Source organism: Acanthochromis polyacanthus, chromosome 18 (assembly GCF_021347895.1).
Source record: "Acanthochromis polyacanthus isolate Apoly-LR-REF ecotype Palm Island chromosome 18, KAUST_Apoly_ChrSc, whole genome shotgun sequence".
Taxonomy (NCBI): Eukaryota; Metazoa; Chordata; class Actinopteri; family Pomacentridae; genus Acanthochromis; species Acanthochromis polyacanthus.
This window is the reverse complement of record NC_067130.1, coordinates 18,976,401-18,993,495: the sequence shown is the minus strand read 5'-3', so window position 1 is coordinate 18,993,495 and position 17,095 is coordinate 18,976,401. Positions and strand designations below refer to the sequence as shown.

Genomic DNA, 17,095 nt, shown 5'->3' with positions numbered 1-17,095 from the left:
GTTCAGATTGTATTTTTGATTCATTTAATGTTATCTTCTTTGATAAAAATGCTTTTCTAAAAAAAATAAGGACTTTTCTAAGTGACCCCAAATTTTTGAATGGTAGTGTAAATGTAGTTGTTCCAACCTTCCACCGAACACAAGCAGAGCATGAATGGTGTGGGGAAGAAATTTGCTGTTGTGCTTGCTTATTCTATGTCTGAGGAGCTAATGTAGGATTTACGTGCTCATGGGATCCCGACTTTTGTGATTTTGCTAAATTATAATGCCACAAACAGGCAGTGATCAGCTGAGCAGCTAATCAAACTGCAAATGAAATTCAGAATCAACTTTTTGCCCTTGTAAAGCCTATGTCATGTCCATCTTTTAGGGCAAAAACTTACCTACTGTGGGGTAGATACAACACACACACGGCAGTAGAGTGTACATGCAGAATATGCAGATGCAACCTACTGCCAAAGTCCGACTTTAGTGGCTTAATAACAACAAACTGCTCATCCGTGGGTGTCGTGTGGATCCATACAAGTGTGTTATCAAAGCTTTAGTGAGCTTCAGGTCACTGATTAACTGTTCAGTTGCAACTTTATTGGTCTATTTATCTTCCACTGCTCTCATGGTGACTCCAAAAGCCTGCTACCTGCTCAGCAGCAAACAATGGACAATCTGAGGCTAGCTGGCGAACAGAATGGAGCATTTAGCAGCTGAAGAGCCAGATATTTCACTCAGGGGATGGCATACCATCTCTATAGAGACCAAAACTGGAGTGGAAAGAGAGAGAAACATGTGACTTACATTTGTCTGGAGGTCAACAGCAGGACTCGATGACTAATAATGTTGCTTCATAGCTGCTGGTTATGTAAATAAGCAGCTGTTTTCCTATTTCAACATCTAATATTTAGAATCAGATTTAAACAAAGCAGAAAAAGGAAATTCATTGTGCTATTACCAGTTAATTTCCAAGTCTAGTAAAAGGTAGAGCGTACAATGTGTAACGTTAAATAAACCTAGAAGACAGCTCCACAGACTGAAGTAGAATGCAAATTTGCAGAAGTATCAGACATGGGCTTTGAAAGTATCTATTTCAAGCCTGCATTTAATTTATTTCTGAATTAGAGCTTTTCTGGGTGGATCTGAGGCGGGAAAATGAATGGGCGACCAATATGACAGACTGTCAAGACAAACACACACAAAAACTTTTTCTTCAAGTCTGAATGGAATCACAACCTAAAGTCACTACAAATTCTGTCATATTAGTTGTTTAGAGTACAACTTCTTGTGCAAAAAGCCGGTTCATGCACTTTAAGATTATCTCAGTGATGTAGCATGTGCAATAAGTTAAGACACAGCCCCCCCCCCCCCCGAAGATTATGGCGATGCGTAGTTTTGTTTTAAAGCCTCCCATGTGTCCTCACTAGACAAATCATTGACCAGTGCATCTTTGGCTGGCAAGTAGACATCTGGGATCATTATCACTCTTCCATCGTTGCATTCCTTTGTTTTGGAAGATAGGTATTACGTCAAACACGTCATGGGAAGACAAGGGAAAGAGCCAGGGTGAACCAGAGGGAAGGGGGAAAAAAAAGGAGGGGGAAGGAGGGACGAGGGGGAAGAGGAGAAGGCACCAGCATAATGTGGAACACCTGTGTAAGGTGATCGCTGCTGCTCAGGCATCAGGCAATGAGGAGGGAGGCAGAAAAAACACAGGCAGACCAGCTTCGAACACATCCATTACACAGGCTGTCTCGCAGTTTTTCGCAGTGAAGTGGAAATAGTCATGGAGGCTAATGAAGGTGAGAAGAAGGAAAGAGGTGATAAGAGAAGAAAAACAAACCTTTTGGAGATGTAGTAGATGTGTAGTGAAGAGTGGATGAGGGAAAAGAGCGAGTCGTTCTGAGGTTACAGACTTTAGTCTCTCTCCCAAATCTAAATGTCATGTCACACTTAAGAGCTCTTAGAGCAGCTTGGATTTCATGAATGAATCATTGGCACACAAAGCAGCACATGCACACACACAAACACACTTTGTCTTCTGGCAGAGACTTTTTCAGGCAAGTTTTCATGACCTGTTGTTACCCAACTTTTCCTTATGTATTCTCCGCGTCCTAAAGATAATTTCTTCGACGAAATTATGATTGTAATTTATTGTGATTTCACATTCTTTTCAATTCCACTCTCATTTAATTCTCTTGTGTCTCTCAGCCCGTCTGGAGGAGGCAAGTACTGTCTCGGAGAGAGAAAACGATACAGATCCTGTAACACCGACGTGAGTTTCTTCATTTCTTTACCTCCCTGTTTTATCTTCTGCTTAGTGTTTAACTCTCTGAACCCCAAAACCCCCAAAATGGTAGATAGACATGTTGTCTTTATACAATTTGCCAAAAAGTACAGCATTTATTGGAGCCAAAAACATAAAAAATGAAAGAATTGTCAGATTTGTAACTTCCAACAATCCTTGAATGCATCACTTAGCTTATCTAAGCTGCAATCAAAATATTACATCAAAATCACTGTATTCCACATCTTCTCTAAAAAAAATGCCAAAACAAACGGTTTGCTCCAACCAGAATCTGTAAAAAACGATAAATTCAGAACTTCTTGTTGCAGCAGTGAAGCCATTTGCAGCCAACAGTCAGAAATTCACAAACTTTTTGACTGAACTGGGCTGAACTGCAGGTTGTGTTCACACAAAGCAGATAGGAGAGAAGTATGGAAACAAGTTGCAAAGCAATTTAACTTTACAACAGTGTTTTATTACACAAAAGACATTTCTGAGTTCTCTCTGCTTCCATCCATGTATCTGCTGTTTCCATAGAGGTGCAGGGCTTTATATTGCAGTAAAAAAATGAGTCCTCAGTGGGTGAATATGCAACAGGACCAGCAGACATCCAGTACCTGCTTGGAGTTCAGAGAGTTAATTCAAAGTGACTTGAAAACTGCCGAATCTCCTCTCAGCTGCTCCACATTTCTTCTGCAGAACATGTTATCATAGGAAAAGCTTTACAGGCTGCACATCAGCTCACAGCATCATGCCGCCGTTAAGCTTTCTGACATATTTTCTTCCTGGAACGTTGGACAGACAATGATAAAAGTGCACAGGCAGAGATTCAATACTCCCCTGGTGACTTTGGGGTTATTTGCCCCGTTGTCTCTTCATGGTTCTTATATTGTTTGTGACATTTCACTTGAGTCAAACAATGTTGACAGTTTCAGTGTGTTTCATGAAAAGCAATTCACAGGCCTTTTTTTTTAGGTCTGGAGCAACGCTTTAAACAAATATTTTACATGGCTGCAAGCTGAGATCTCTGTTCAACTATTTCTAGGTGGCCTTTTTTCACTAGGTGAAAATTGAAATAGTTAGGGCCCGAGTGGACATTTAACCGCAAGTCTTAAAAATAACAGCTCAGAGCAAGAGCTGAGTGTTATTTTTGGAAAACAAACAACGTCCCAAACCGCTATTTCATCACACGGACCACACCTCTTCCAAGGAAATGTGTGTGTGTGTGTGTGTGTGTGTGTGTGTGTGTGTGACGAGAGAGCACCAGATGTAGATGCAATGACAAATACTCCCATATTTACATGCATCGATTGAGGTTTATACATTCCTGTTTTCATTTTGATCTCTGGTCAGATATTATTTGTTAACTGCATGTCTCTCCTTTCTTGTTGCTACTGCATTCGTCCTGTGGGATGTTGCTTTACATTTTTATTAGCATGTAGAGCTATCAGAGAGAGACTCATCTGATGAGTGGATATTAGGTCATGAAACTGGGACACAGTTATCTACTGTATGCAGACTATAGCTGACACTAAAGGGATACTCCAGCACTTTACTTATGTTCTCCAATGAAGTTTGATGGACTGTGACAGACAATTTAACCAGAATAAAGCTGCCACGGTACTTGGCAACAACACCAGCATCTTTGTGGGCACACACCACCAGTCAAAAGTTTGGACACACCTTCTCATTCAGTGATTTTTATTTATTTGTATTATTCTCTGCATTGTAGATTAGTACTGAAGATTAACACTTTTTTGTTTACACATAATTCCAGATGTATTCTTTCATAGTTTTGATGTCTTCAGTATCAATCTACATTTTACAAAATAATTAAAAAGAAACCATTGAATGAGAAGGCATGTCCAAACTTTTGACTGGTACTGTGTTTATTTTAGTGCATCTCTAAAACGAAAATCCACTGGGGGACAGATTACCATATTATCCTATTCTCTTGAGAACTTCCGTGAACATAATTTGTTTTGAAACTGTAAGAGAGTACCGTTATTGTAATGCTGAAAAGTTGAAGTTGAGATCACATAGGACGGTTTGTCAGCTCCCAGAGTTTCTCCTAAAACCTTTCTGCTGTTGTTGTGGTGATCCCAAACTGCTGCTGACCTGATTCTCTGGTCATCTTGCAAATGCTAAGTGGTAATTTCTTAGGACGTACATAACCACAAATTTGTATTTAAAGTCGCTCTCTGGTCTAAAAAGATAGACAAACCGAACCTCAGAAGTGTTCATTCTTTTCTAAACACAGCAAGCTTTATATGACTTTTGCCCAGGTTTTTTGGTTTTAAATTGGTTTCATTTGTATTTATATTAAGAGATGACTGATCAGATAAGTAGGAGAATATAACCCTGACCAGACAAATCATCTTGTGCAGCTTTCAAATAAAATTCCCCTCCAATCGTTGATTTAAATAAAAACTCATCTCTGTGTGTCGAAGTTGGGCTTCATAGTGGGTAAGTGGTTGACATTGTCGCGTTGCAACTTGAAGATCCCCGGTTCACATCCTGGCCTGGGCCTGGGATCTTTCTGCCTGGAGTTTACATTTTCTCCCTGTGCATGTGTCGGTACTCCAGCTTCCTCCCATTGTCAAAAAAACATGCTGAGGTTAATTGGTAACTCTAAATTGTAACTGTTTGTCTCTATATGTAGTTCTGTGATGGACTGGTGACCTGTCCAGGGTGTCCTCTGCCTTCACCCTAAGTCAGCTGGGATAGACTCCAGCCCAACGTAACCTTAATAAAGATTAGGCGGTGTATAGATAATGAATGGACGGATGTCTGTCAAAGTTTCGAGATCCATGAAAATCTCATCTTGCCTTAAAATGTTCTTGATGTAACTCATTAGTCCTTGCTTCCCTCTCCACCCACTCCTCCTCACTTGCTGCAACTTGAACACACCAACTCACCTCTGACCAACTCCAAACTTAATCTTGCATTGCTATAGGAATGGCAATTATAATATAATCGATTCTGAAGAAGAATAACGATACAGAAAGCCCCAACCTGCAAGATGATAGAATTGGTTCCTTGGGTTTGTTTCATATGAAACCCCAGAAGTCTGAGTGCGTGTTTTTGTCATCAGTACACTGCAGTTTCAAGGCTAAAATGCTCAGTCATGATGTGTCCTCTAGCAACACCATATGTACGTGCTACTAAGGCAAAAAACCTTGGTAGCACATATACTGAGGCAGGAAAATGTATACTGATGATGTAAGTGTCAACATTAAATCTAGTGGTGTAGTGATGTGGCTAGCATGGACGTGCTCACATTCATCGCAATCTTGCTGACGAACAGAAAAACAAACCGCGTCTTGTTGGAGGAATTATCTTCAGGAGGACATGAACCAGTGTACCGATTTTATGAAACTCATTTCATTTCTCAAGCCTTTTAACTCAAAACATGTCAGTCCGCCAGTGATGCAAGGAGAAAAATCACCCAAATCTCCAGGATTCATCCTCAGGGCACCATAAATATCTTCAGTGTGAATTTTATGACATGCATCCTGCATCTAGTGTTTGTTTAAATGTTTCAGTCTGAACCAAACTGGTTAACCGACCGAGACGGAGATCCATCTGTCGGCCATCCACAGGACCATGCAGGAACAATTAGTTGTCTCTAAGCTCCAACTGAGATTACTGAACTCTCCCCAGCTTGACAAAGCTGCTCAAGCGCCACAGATGACATTATACAACACCATGCATAGTTAACACCTGGAGTTTGATGTGTAACATTGCTGTAGTTTGAGGACACTGGTGTTGCCTCTTAAAATATAAGACTCGGTTCTTCTACGTAAAGTGATTTATTATAAAGAAACACCAGACCTGCTCTGGTTACACTCTCTTCCATTTTGTACACCAAACTATTAATCAATAGGGATAATTGATAATGCAAATAATACTTACTTTCAGCCTTTTTAATGTGATCGATTAAGTTTTTCCTCTCTTCAAACACGTGTTAGCACGTGTTAATCTCATTTGGCCCTGCGTTGTCATTTCAACACACACTTGCAACAATATTATTCTGTCTCTTCGGACTTGATCTGCATGTTTGATGTGCAAGTTTAAAGCTGCCATATTGGCAAAACACTTGAACGGTAATGAAAGTGGCCTGGCCTCCCCCTGGCTCGCTCCAACATGGAACGCTTTCAGCATGTGAAATACAGCTTTGACCTGAGAGCTTTTATTTGTCCTGAGGGAGAGCATTTTGGGGTTTCTGAGGACCTTTTCACACCAATAAAGTGTTTTCTTTCCACTTTTTACCTCCCCTTACTGGGGCAGTATGCACACAGTGGAGTGCCATCCCAGATAAGTCCAGAACCAGAGCGAGGCCTGCACCAGCCTGCACCACGCTGGCCTTTCTACCTCCTCTGGCTATGTTTGTGTTTCTAATTACGCAGCCAAAGAAATGCTTCATTATCCATCATAAATCCACACATGAGCAATCCTTCCAAACGCAAAACACACGGCTCTCAGTTAGAGCTTCCAAGAAACAAGTCTGTTTTAGTGTGTGAAAATAAAATGTGACATTTTATACGGACTCTGTCCAGTTATTAATAAAGCTGTTGTCTGTGCAAATAAAGAAATAGTTTTTACAGATAATTTACTTGCTTTAATGGCAACAACATGCAGGCCTCCATCTCAGGGCCATACCAGTGTGTCTGCAAGTTTTAGTTTTTGACTGCAAATCCTGTACATTTTTCTGGCTTTTTTGCATTTCATAATGTTTTGTGTGTGATACAAAAGTCAACGGACAACCTCTTAACTCTATAAACTCCCAGAGGACGCCTGCATTTTTTGATTTTCTGTCTTTTGGTTTGCACACAATGTCACCAAACATGGACATTGGTATCCCAGGAAGGAAGGATTCAGAAAGTGCTTTTCTTCACAAAAATAGCATTAATTTTCTTTTATTTCTTACATTTAAAAAAACACAAGAGCTGTCTAAACTTACTCTATTCAAAATTGTGATGACTGCTGTGAGTCATACTTGCATTTTTACGATGTAAGTTATAGGAATACAAATTGTACAGAGTTTATCCATACTGAGAAATACTTTTTTATTGTTGGGTAAACAAAAATTCAGGTTTTTCTGCCTCTTTGACAATGCACTTATTGTTTTTTCTGGGAACATCTCAGGCACCAACTCTTTTATTTTAAGTATGCCACATTTTGCTCCAAAATACCAGGAGTGGAGGAAATAACTACTCGCCATGATTAGCGAACATCAATATAAAATCATATAAAGCTTTTGACAGAATTATGTTGTCATTGCTTGGTAATACAGGTGTGATTTTTTTTCAATGTGATACATTTGACAACTTGTTTCCTTTAGTTGATACTGAAGTATAATTTTAGAATTTTTTAAAAATTTAGACAATCTTTTTTTTTTTTCAATTTCAACTAAAGAATACAACAACACTGTTTCCAGGCTTCATGACATCAAAAGATGCAACGAAAACTAAAGATGAATGAGAGGCCAATCAGCAGCTAAGTGCTAAATAGTCCAACACATATACCGTTTTATCCATTTGAGTTGTTCAAACAGGGATGAAACATGTAAACCCTCCTATAATCGGCCCAGCGGCAGATAGGTTCCCCCACATGAGCCCGGTTCTGCTGACGGTTCCTTCCAGTTAAAAGGGAGTTTTTCCTTGCCACTGTCACCTTAGGGCTTGCTATGGGGCTTCAGGCATGTGGGTTCTGTAAAGCATCTTGAGACAATTTGAATTGTAATTGGCGCTGTACAAATAAAACTGAATTGAACTAAATCATTACCCTTTAAATATCCAACATTCACATTCGTTTTGTTTGTTTCTTTCAGGCCTGTCCTGCAGGATCTCGTGATTTCCGAGAGAAGCAGTGCGCCGATTTCGACAGCATGCCTTTCCGTGGGAAGTACTACAACTGGAAGCCTTACACTGGTGGTGAGTTCAGGACTGGGTTTCACCTGCTGTTTGTGAGGTATATCTTTGGTGTTATTTCTCTACAACAAAAACTATTAATTTCTAAATTTAAAAAAATCAGAAAAAATCTGATTTCCATCCTCCATCCATTATGTATACATCACTTAATCCTCATTCACACCTATGGGCAATTTAGAATCACCAATTAACCTCAGCATGTTTTTGGACTGTGGGAAGAAGCCAGAGAACGCAGAGAAAACCCATACATGCACAGGGAGAACATGCAAACTCCATGCAGGAAGATCCCAGGAAGGCCAGGGCGCGAACCAGAGATTTTCTAGCTGCAAGGCGACAGTGCTAACCACCAAATCACTGTGCAGCCCTTGATCAGATTTGACTTCTCCTAATCCTCACTTATCAAATGCTCACGTTATAACCAGTCTGAGTTACTGAGCTGTAAAACCGTCCTGTCATCCTTTTTGTGTCACACATGACAGTTTGCAGGCTGCTCTGTCTTCTGTTCTCTGTCAACAGCAACAGAGGGAAGGTCTGTTTGATGGGGAGAGAATTCTTCAGATTCCTGTATACTGAGCAGTTGCTGGTCTAGCTGCTGCTGCTGGTCCAAACTGGGAGATTTTTCTCGCTGAACTGACATCTTGACACATTTCAAGTCAAGATTCTCCCAAAAGAAGCTCCGAGGCTCTTTTTTTTCCCTCTGGATCAGCTCCATGAGACTGAGCCAGAATGGGTGGAAGTGCTGTTGTACGCTCAGTTATTGGCAGGCGTTGAGGTCATTCTCCCCCTATGTTCTCTCCTTGATGTCTGCAGATCATGGAAAATATCCACTTAACTAAAAACACAAATATCTGAAAGAAAAGTGATGAAGTTCGAAGCATGTAAACACGGCTCTTATTTTCCTTCAGAGATGGAGGAGCTTAAGTTTGATCTGGTTTATCAAAGGGGTCTGTTTTGTCCAATCCATCACCTCCTGACTTGCGGCGCTCTGTGGGCTGGGAGCCGTCATGTAAAAACAGCAGATAACCTGCGTGTGGATGTCAGTGTTAATTGTTGTTGGCAGGCCGCGCTGTCTCTCCTGGTGTCGGCGTTACAGTGACGTCAGCTTCGGTGTTTTAGATCTGAGAGCCGCTGACTTTCCTCCACATGATTATTATTGTCAACAAGTGCAAAGGAGATCCCAGAGCTGGCTGTGAGGCCCGGGACGACACCGGAGTTTGCTGGTCTCTGTGTGTTGTTGGGGTCTGACAGGGTTCAGGTCATGCTGTCTGTTCTCTGTGTGCAGGCTAAATTACAGATAGTGATAGTCGTGTGTGTGTGTGTGTGTGTGTGTGTGTTTTCTGTGCATCCTAGGTGGCGTGAAGCCCTGCGCTCTGAACTGCCTGGCAGAGGGTTATAACTTCTACACAGAGCGTTCACCAGCAGTCATCGATGGCACCCGCTGTCAGGCCGACTCTCTGGACATTTGCATCAATGGAGAGTGTAAGGTAAGAAAAGACTGCTTTCAAAGTTGTTTAAAAGCCAAAACCACAGTGTCAAACACTGGATATGCTTGGAGATGTCTGTTCGATTCTCTTTTATTAACCCCATGACGCCTGTTGTCGCAAATTCGCAACGTACCACTTTCATTCAGACTGCAGCCGAGATAGCGTATCCATTCCCCCAATGCCAGCTTGTGCATGTTCAATACGTACCTCGGAACCTTTTGAAAGCTCTGGTTTCTCATAGCACCAGTCGGAGTGGGACCTAATTATTATATATCTGTTATTATTATTATTATTATTATTATTATATATCTGTTCTATGTTTAATAGATAAATGAACAATCTCCACTTATTTTAGCATCAGCTGGAAAGCGAAAATACCCAAAACAAGGTTTTTTATTTAATTATAAATGAATTCAGGCATCAAGGGGTTAAGTGTTTGCAGGGGAAACTTATTTACAATCTTCATGTCCTCATTCCGGCCATGTGCTATCAAATATCTCATCAGTGTATTCACCAGAGCAGAAACAATTAGTCGATTAAGTGATGAATCAATCAGCACAAAACTATGCAGCAGACTATTTTGATAAAGGATAAAGAATAGCGCCCTCTGACTTATCCAATAAATTTTCTGATATTCTATGCTAGTTTGTTGCATAAACCTAGACAAAAAGCAACAGAGAAAAAAAGCGCGCAATAATTGGTGCTCCTGAATTCTTCTGTTTTCTTTAGCCTTTCATTAAACCAAATCTGAGGCTATCTTAAACTGCACTGTAACCTGCACTTTCTATTTTATTTTACAAATCTACTGTCTACTTTTTTTGTGCTGAAATGATTTTTTTCTGAGTTTTCTTAGACTTTGTTTGGTGCCTTTAAGTATTATGTAATATACCTTGAATTTCCTTGTGGTTGCAATGTGCTATACAGATAACTTACTTTCGGTTGCTGGATCATCCTAAAAAGATTGTACTGTAGCGCAAACCACATCCTTAATCCTGAGCTTAGCTCAGTAGTATTGGTGCTTAAACGTCACCAAAGTGCCATGGAAAATGACACAAATAATGATTAAAAAAAAAGCTGAGCGAAAAAGAAAAAATTCTGCTTTGAATTTTCCAACAACCCAGTTATCCAGGATGACTGTCTCATCTCTGACTAATGCAACCAGCAGCACAGCCTCCCTACCAGGACTATGTCAGTCTGACCCACTAATGTCGAAGAAAAATGCTACAAAAGGAACCCAGTGCAACTAAAGCTGAGGGTTTGTGACCAAGCACCCATATGTGATGAGTCACTACTGCAAATGCGCGGATGCCAAATCTTGCACTGTGCCAAATGTTTTTAGTATAGTGATTGATTTGTGCATCAAATGCAATTAAAAAATAAACAGACACACCATACATGACGTTATCCATATTGGGCTCTTGTGATTGTGTGTGGCTGATAAATATGAAACACTGCCTGTCCAAAAAAGTCACCACTTGGATTGAACTGAGCAAATAGATAAGAGCTTTCCATTGGATAATTATTGCAGTGATAAATATGTTTCAGCTGCAACAACTTATTTAACCCCAGCTGATGCAGTGAGGAGCTTCTTATTTCTTAAATGATTAACATCCTTTAGTCATGGAAAGGATGTTAATCTCTCTGAGAAGGGTGAAATTATCTGCCTGCATCAAGCAAAGAAAACAACTAAGGAGATGAAACGACTAAAATCAGGTTAAGAACCGTACAGTGCATTATTAGAACCTGAAGGATAGTGGTGAACCATCATGTTTGAGGAACAAATGTGGTCGGAACAAACTCTTAGATGATCGTAGGAAATGAACAGTAGAACTCACAGCTATGTTTAATAGTGAAAGCAAAAGCATTTCCACATGCACAATGTGAAGGGAACTCAAGGGGTTGGGACTAAACAGCTGTGTAGCTCTAAGAAAACCACTGATCAGTGAGGCTAATCAGGAAAAAAAAGGTTTCACTTTACTATAAAGCATGAAGATTGGATTGTTGAGCAATAAAAGGTCATGTGGTCTGATGAGTCCAGATTTACCCTGTTCCAAAGTGATTGATGCATCAGAGTAAGAATAGTGGCAGATGAAGTGAAGCACTCACCACGGTTAGTGCCTACAAGTCTGTGGGGGTTCGGGTTATGATCAGGTTCAGCAGTGTTTTGTTCCAAAAGAATGAGGTCAGCTGACTACCTGAATAAACTGAATGACCAGGTCTTTTTTATCAATGGAGCATTTCTTCTCTGATGCCACTGGCATGTTCCAAGATGATGATGTCAGGATTCATGGGGCTCACATTGTGAATGAGTGCATCAGGGAGCATGAGACATCATTTTCACACATGGATTGGCCTATTGAGAATCTTCGGGATGTTCTGGAGAAGACTCCCCATCATCAACACAAGATCGTGGTAGAAAAATAATGCAACTCTGAACTGAAATAAATGCTGTGTCTTTGCAGAAGCTTATCGAAATGATGCCACAGCAAATGTGTATTATTATCAGAGCTAAAGGTGGTCCAATGAAATATTAGAGTGTGTGACTGGCAGTGTATTTTCTCAAATTTCTGCTAGAGTGACATTTTGTCTCTGCATTAAAACTGACCTACTAAGAGTTTCCTCAGCCTCTCAGTCAGTTTCTTATCTCTGACAGCTCTGCTGGCTAGATACTGGTCACATAACACAGCAGCCAAAGCACAAAACCACACCATTCTCCAGTGAAGAACAATCAGGCCTTTGAGCTGCTGATTGTGATCGAACAAGACTCTTATCAGGCCTCTGCAGCCTCGGCCAGGATTGTTTTGTGGTAAATAAAACACAAAAATCATTGTTGTTTTATTGAATAATGATTTTATATATATTTGACAAGGCAGATTTAATAACAAGGCCAAATAAGATTTTATTTAAAGAGGTTGGCAGTTGGTGCTGTCTTTGTTTTCATGAGCATAAATCATTTTTGTGTACTTTGTGTGTGTGTGTGTATGGACGCGGGTTTCTGAGTATTTTCTGAAATGCAGCTGAAATAACTTTTTGGTTCCTCACTTCAAGTATTTGCTTTGACTTCCACCTCACCATACGATTTGATTCCTGTTTGGCATGAAAACACGGCGTCCGTGCCCGCGACATTACTCTGATTCTAATATAAAAACACAACATGATGTGTGTTTTAATGGGAAGAAAAACTCCCAAGAGGTGGAATATTCCCTACCAGAGGAGCATTTCAGGTTTGTTTCCAGTCAGAGTCCAGCCCGTCGTTTTATTCCAGAGGCTGGCTCTCTGACTTTGCTGCCACACTGTGATAAATCTCTGTCTGCTTGGAAAGCTCTCAGAAACACTCAAAACGCAAAGCTGTGCACATGTGGTGGAGAGAGAGAGACAGGTTATGAATAACAGAGAGACAGGAGAGAAAGTGATAGACATTACAAAGAAGCTGAGATCCAAAGCAGTGTCAGAAACAACAGAAATCCTTCACATAGCATAAACAGACACTTTTCCCCTCTTTAAGTAGCTTTAAAATAGTTAAAATCACCTTATTCCTCGCTGTAGGACAGTATCGGTTAAATCCAACTCCATTAAATCTATATGGTGCTTCAGCTGAGAGAAACTCAACTTTTTTATGGAGTGCCACCTTTTTCTCCGATTTAATTTTTGGACTTGAGCGTTACCTTTTCCATCAGGAAAACTGTCTTTTTTGGATGGAAACCCACAAGTTTTTTATGAACATGCCATCAAATGAAAATATTCTTGATCTCTGAGGCATCATTTTTATATAAAGTTCCCCAACATTCATCCTGACACACTTGGAAACTTGAGTTTTGTTGCTGCACTTGATAAAGCTGTTATGACCCTGTTAAGAGACGGCAGCCGTGTCCAAAAATACTCCATTTACTACAAGTTGCACTGCGTCTAATCTCTGCCATGTCGCTCACATTAATGCAGAAGTGTAAATATGAGCGGAGATTACAGAGCAGTGTGCCACTTATTTTAATAATCTCTCGCAGTTCAGTGAGTTAGCCGTGAGTTAAGAAATCAGTTTTAAAAATACAAAACAATGATACGTAACATCTTAGCATTCACAGATATCTTTTATCAAGGCTGACACAAATTATTAGTAATCAAAAGAGAATGACAACTGACCTTTTTTGTATGTATGAGTCATTAAAAGTGAACTTCTGAACAGTTATTCTTCAGTGTTGATTAGAAATTATTCATGACTACAGACAAAAAGAGGCAATCGCTCCACAAATGCATTTTTAACTGATCTTAGTTGTAAAAAATGTAGTTACAAAAACAATGCTGATAATAAAAAACAGGTTAAATACCAAATTTGATGATAATAATAGGTCAACACCTGCATATGCCCTTTTTTGTGTAATGTTTTTTTTTGCCTATTTGGCAAATCCAAACTGGAAAAGCTTATACCAGAGGAGCTGTGTGGCCACTTACATGTAAGAGAGCTAACTTCTTCTCTAAATGCCTCAAAACAGTTATTGTTTTCCCTCAACTGTAAAAAGTCATATTTAAACAATAACTAAGACATGCTTTATGCCAGAACTCATCTGTAACCTTCTACTGTACATCTTGTCAACCACACCTGTGTGAAATTCTAGACCTCTAGACCTCACCTTACAGAAGAAATGCAGTGTAAAAGACAAATGTTTTCTCATTTACACTGTGAAACAAATGCGTTTTCTCACCAAGTGAGACTGTACTTGAGTTGACACAGAGAGCATGGAGGCCAGCAGCAGGAGTTTTCACACTGTCTGGTGAGGTTTAGGCATCAACGCTATGTGGTTCTTAAACTGAATAGAATTTGATTGATTTTTATTTTTTGAATGAAAAATGGCTAAAATAATCCACACACCAGTGATAATGCAACATGATGATCTTATACTTACCAAGTAGTGAAACATTTTTGAAAGAATGATTCTTAACTTTGCTGCCTTTACACACACAAGTACCAAAATATTGTTCTGCCATTCAAAGATAGTGCAACCCAACATATACCGATCAGCCACAAAATTATGGCCACTGACAGGTGAAGTGAATTACGTTGATCCTACTGGTGCTATGTGGTGTTCTGCTGGAAAACCTTGAATTTTGACATTCATGTTGATGAGATATAGACGCCAAAATAAACATTGTCCCAGAACAAGCACACTACTCCATGCAAATGGAAATCCCAAATATCCCTAGCCTTTCACTTCAAGAAAATGCACCCCACCACCTCACAAAAAACATCAAACAATCAGGAACATCTTGGGGAACATGACAATCACCCAAGATGTTGATTTTACCTCCGAACTTCCTAGACCCCATTCTCGTCAAGCATCAACAGGATGCAGTGGAACAAGTTTGATTCGTAGAGGCCTCGCTGCACAACCCAAAATACCCAAAGGATCCACTGCCAACGTCCTGAGAGGTCTTCTTGCCCAGGACGAATGGATCAGGGCATTTTTGATGACATGAGGGAGATCAACACAATACTAGGCAGGTGGTTATGAAGTTCTGCCTGATCTGTGTTTAATCAAGAACTGTTAAAATTGTGTGCAAATTATTTGAAGAAGCAGAATAACGGAAGTGTAGATGGTAAAAGTTATGTACATCCAGGCAAATATATTTCAAGATGCAAAATAATTTAAACATTGTGCATAAAAACCACTGCACAGAGGAACCAGTTAATGCTTTCCACTCTGTCATAAGTTTAAGTATTTACATATGTTTAGAAGTTTTAATGTACACGTGAGGAATGGTTGCTTTGCATACACGTTGCATTTGCTTAACCATCAACAGAAGACACTGCTAGTGTAGCGGGCCTTAAAGACCCCTAAGTAATGAAAAATAATGACATAATGAAAACCTTCAGTCAAAGTCTACTGAATAGCAGCATTCCCCCCATGACGCTCTGAGGCATTACCAATCAAGAAATGAAGCAATCACTCCAAATTGAGCACAGATAAAGATTTAATGGGCTCCATGCGACCTCCATATTAAATTTTATCTGAAGCCAACACATTTTATATCCATTACGCTGGATAGTTTCAACTCTGAGTCTATCATTTTTTATGATCTAAAAAACCTGCCAAGTGACTAATAATTGCAGCCATAACTGCAAGTATTAATTTATCTTTAGCTATTTATTAATTTAGGAGATAAATATAGTGTTAGAACAAGCTAGTTGTTTGTGGCTTCCTTATCCAGTCATTGAAAATGTCACTCAGTGGAGCTGAACAGAACAAAAGAAATGTCTTTTTATGGAATCAAAATACATATGCTAATATTGATAGCCCGATAGCAGTTCTTTTCCTGTGCAACTGTAGCTTGGCCATTTTTGGATGTGCCAGAATTTTAAGAAAAGAAATTTGAACTTAAGCGCCACTTTCTAGCTTTTTTCTGGCTTTCAGTTTGTGAGTAAATCGTAGGAATCTGGAGTGAAATGATGTCTCAGCTGAAGCTGCCCGAACAGTAGAGGGCTGTACTTGCATGGGACTGTGTGAATGCTGTATAAATATAAAAAGGAGGGCATTGTATTCTGGTGATTTCCTTTATAAACAAACAAGACAAATCCTTCCCCCCAAAAATCCCCCTCACTGTGCCAGTCACTCCTGTTTTAGCTCAGTTTTTTTTTAAAGGAACAGGCTTTATGTGCTTTTAGGTAGCAGTTTGAACATTTGAGAAAATGTGTTAATTAGCTGTTTGTTGAGAATTAGATGAGAAGATCGATGCCACTCTGTTAAATATTACTTTACAGCTAGCAGCTGATAGAGTCCGGAAACATGCGGGAAACTGCCTGGCTCTGTTGCTGACAAAATACTCCAACCAGCAGCTTTAGAGCTCAGTAATTAACACATTATGTCTTGCTGTTTAATCTATGTGGAAGCTGGAGTCTTGTCACCTCTGTAAAACCCTGTAAAACCACAATGTGCCATTTTTATACTCCAGTTTTGGTACCACATGAACAGTAGGGCAGGCGGTGTCTTTTGTTACATTTAGACAGAGGTGGGCCAGCATTTTCCTTCTCTTTATGCTAAACTAAGCTAACTAGCTGCTCTCAGTTCTGTTCTCCTTTTTTTTTTTTTATCAGTAGCTTTAGCATTTCGAAAGCAACCTGTTTACACTCTTTACATTCGTGGTCACGTAAAATTCATTCAAAATTAATTTAGGTTATCTCAACAAAATAAGAAACAAAAGGTTATACTTCTCAGTGGTTCTCTGTTAAACCCAGAATCTTTCCCCAAGCTGTTTCATTTTTTTTAATTTATCTCTCAATATCTATGTGTTAATCTTCCAAATGAAAGGTCTGATGTCATCCAATGTAAAATGGTTGATCTGTGAGTTTTGTTTTCTCCAGAGCAAAACAAATTAACTTTATGGCATCTCGAAAACTCAGATAGTCATGTTGG

The 17,095-nt window shown here is 39.7% G+C and overlaps 1 protein-coding gene across 1 annotated transcript in view; it reads left to right on the top strand.

Moving 5' to 3' along the window:
- The window catches only part of adamts6 (ADAM metallopeptidase with thrombospondin type 1 motif, 6), an 84,303-nt gene that overhangs the window by 41,001 nt on the left and 26,207 nt on the right, over nt 1-17,095 (top strand). Inside the window, 3 exon segments of the mRNA XM_022198339.2 lie at nt 2,200-2,263; nt 8,109-8,211; nt 9,559-9,692. Of these exon segments, the coding sequence (XP_022054031.2) occupies nt 2,200-2,263; nt 8,109-8,211; nt 9,559-9,692 (301 nt within the window).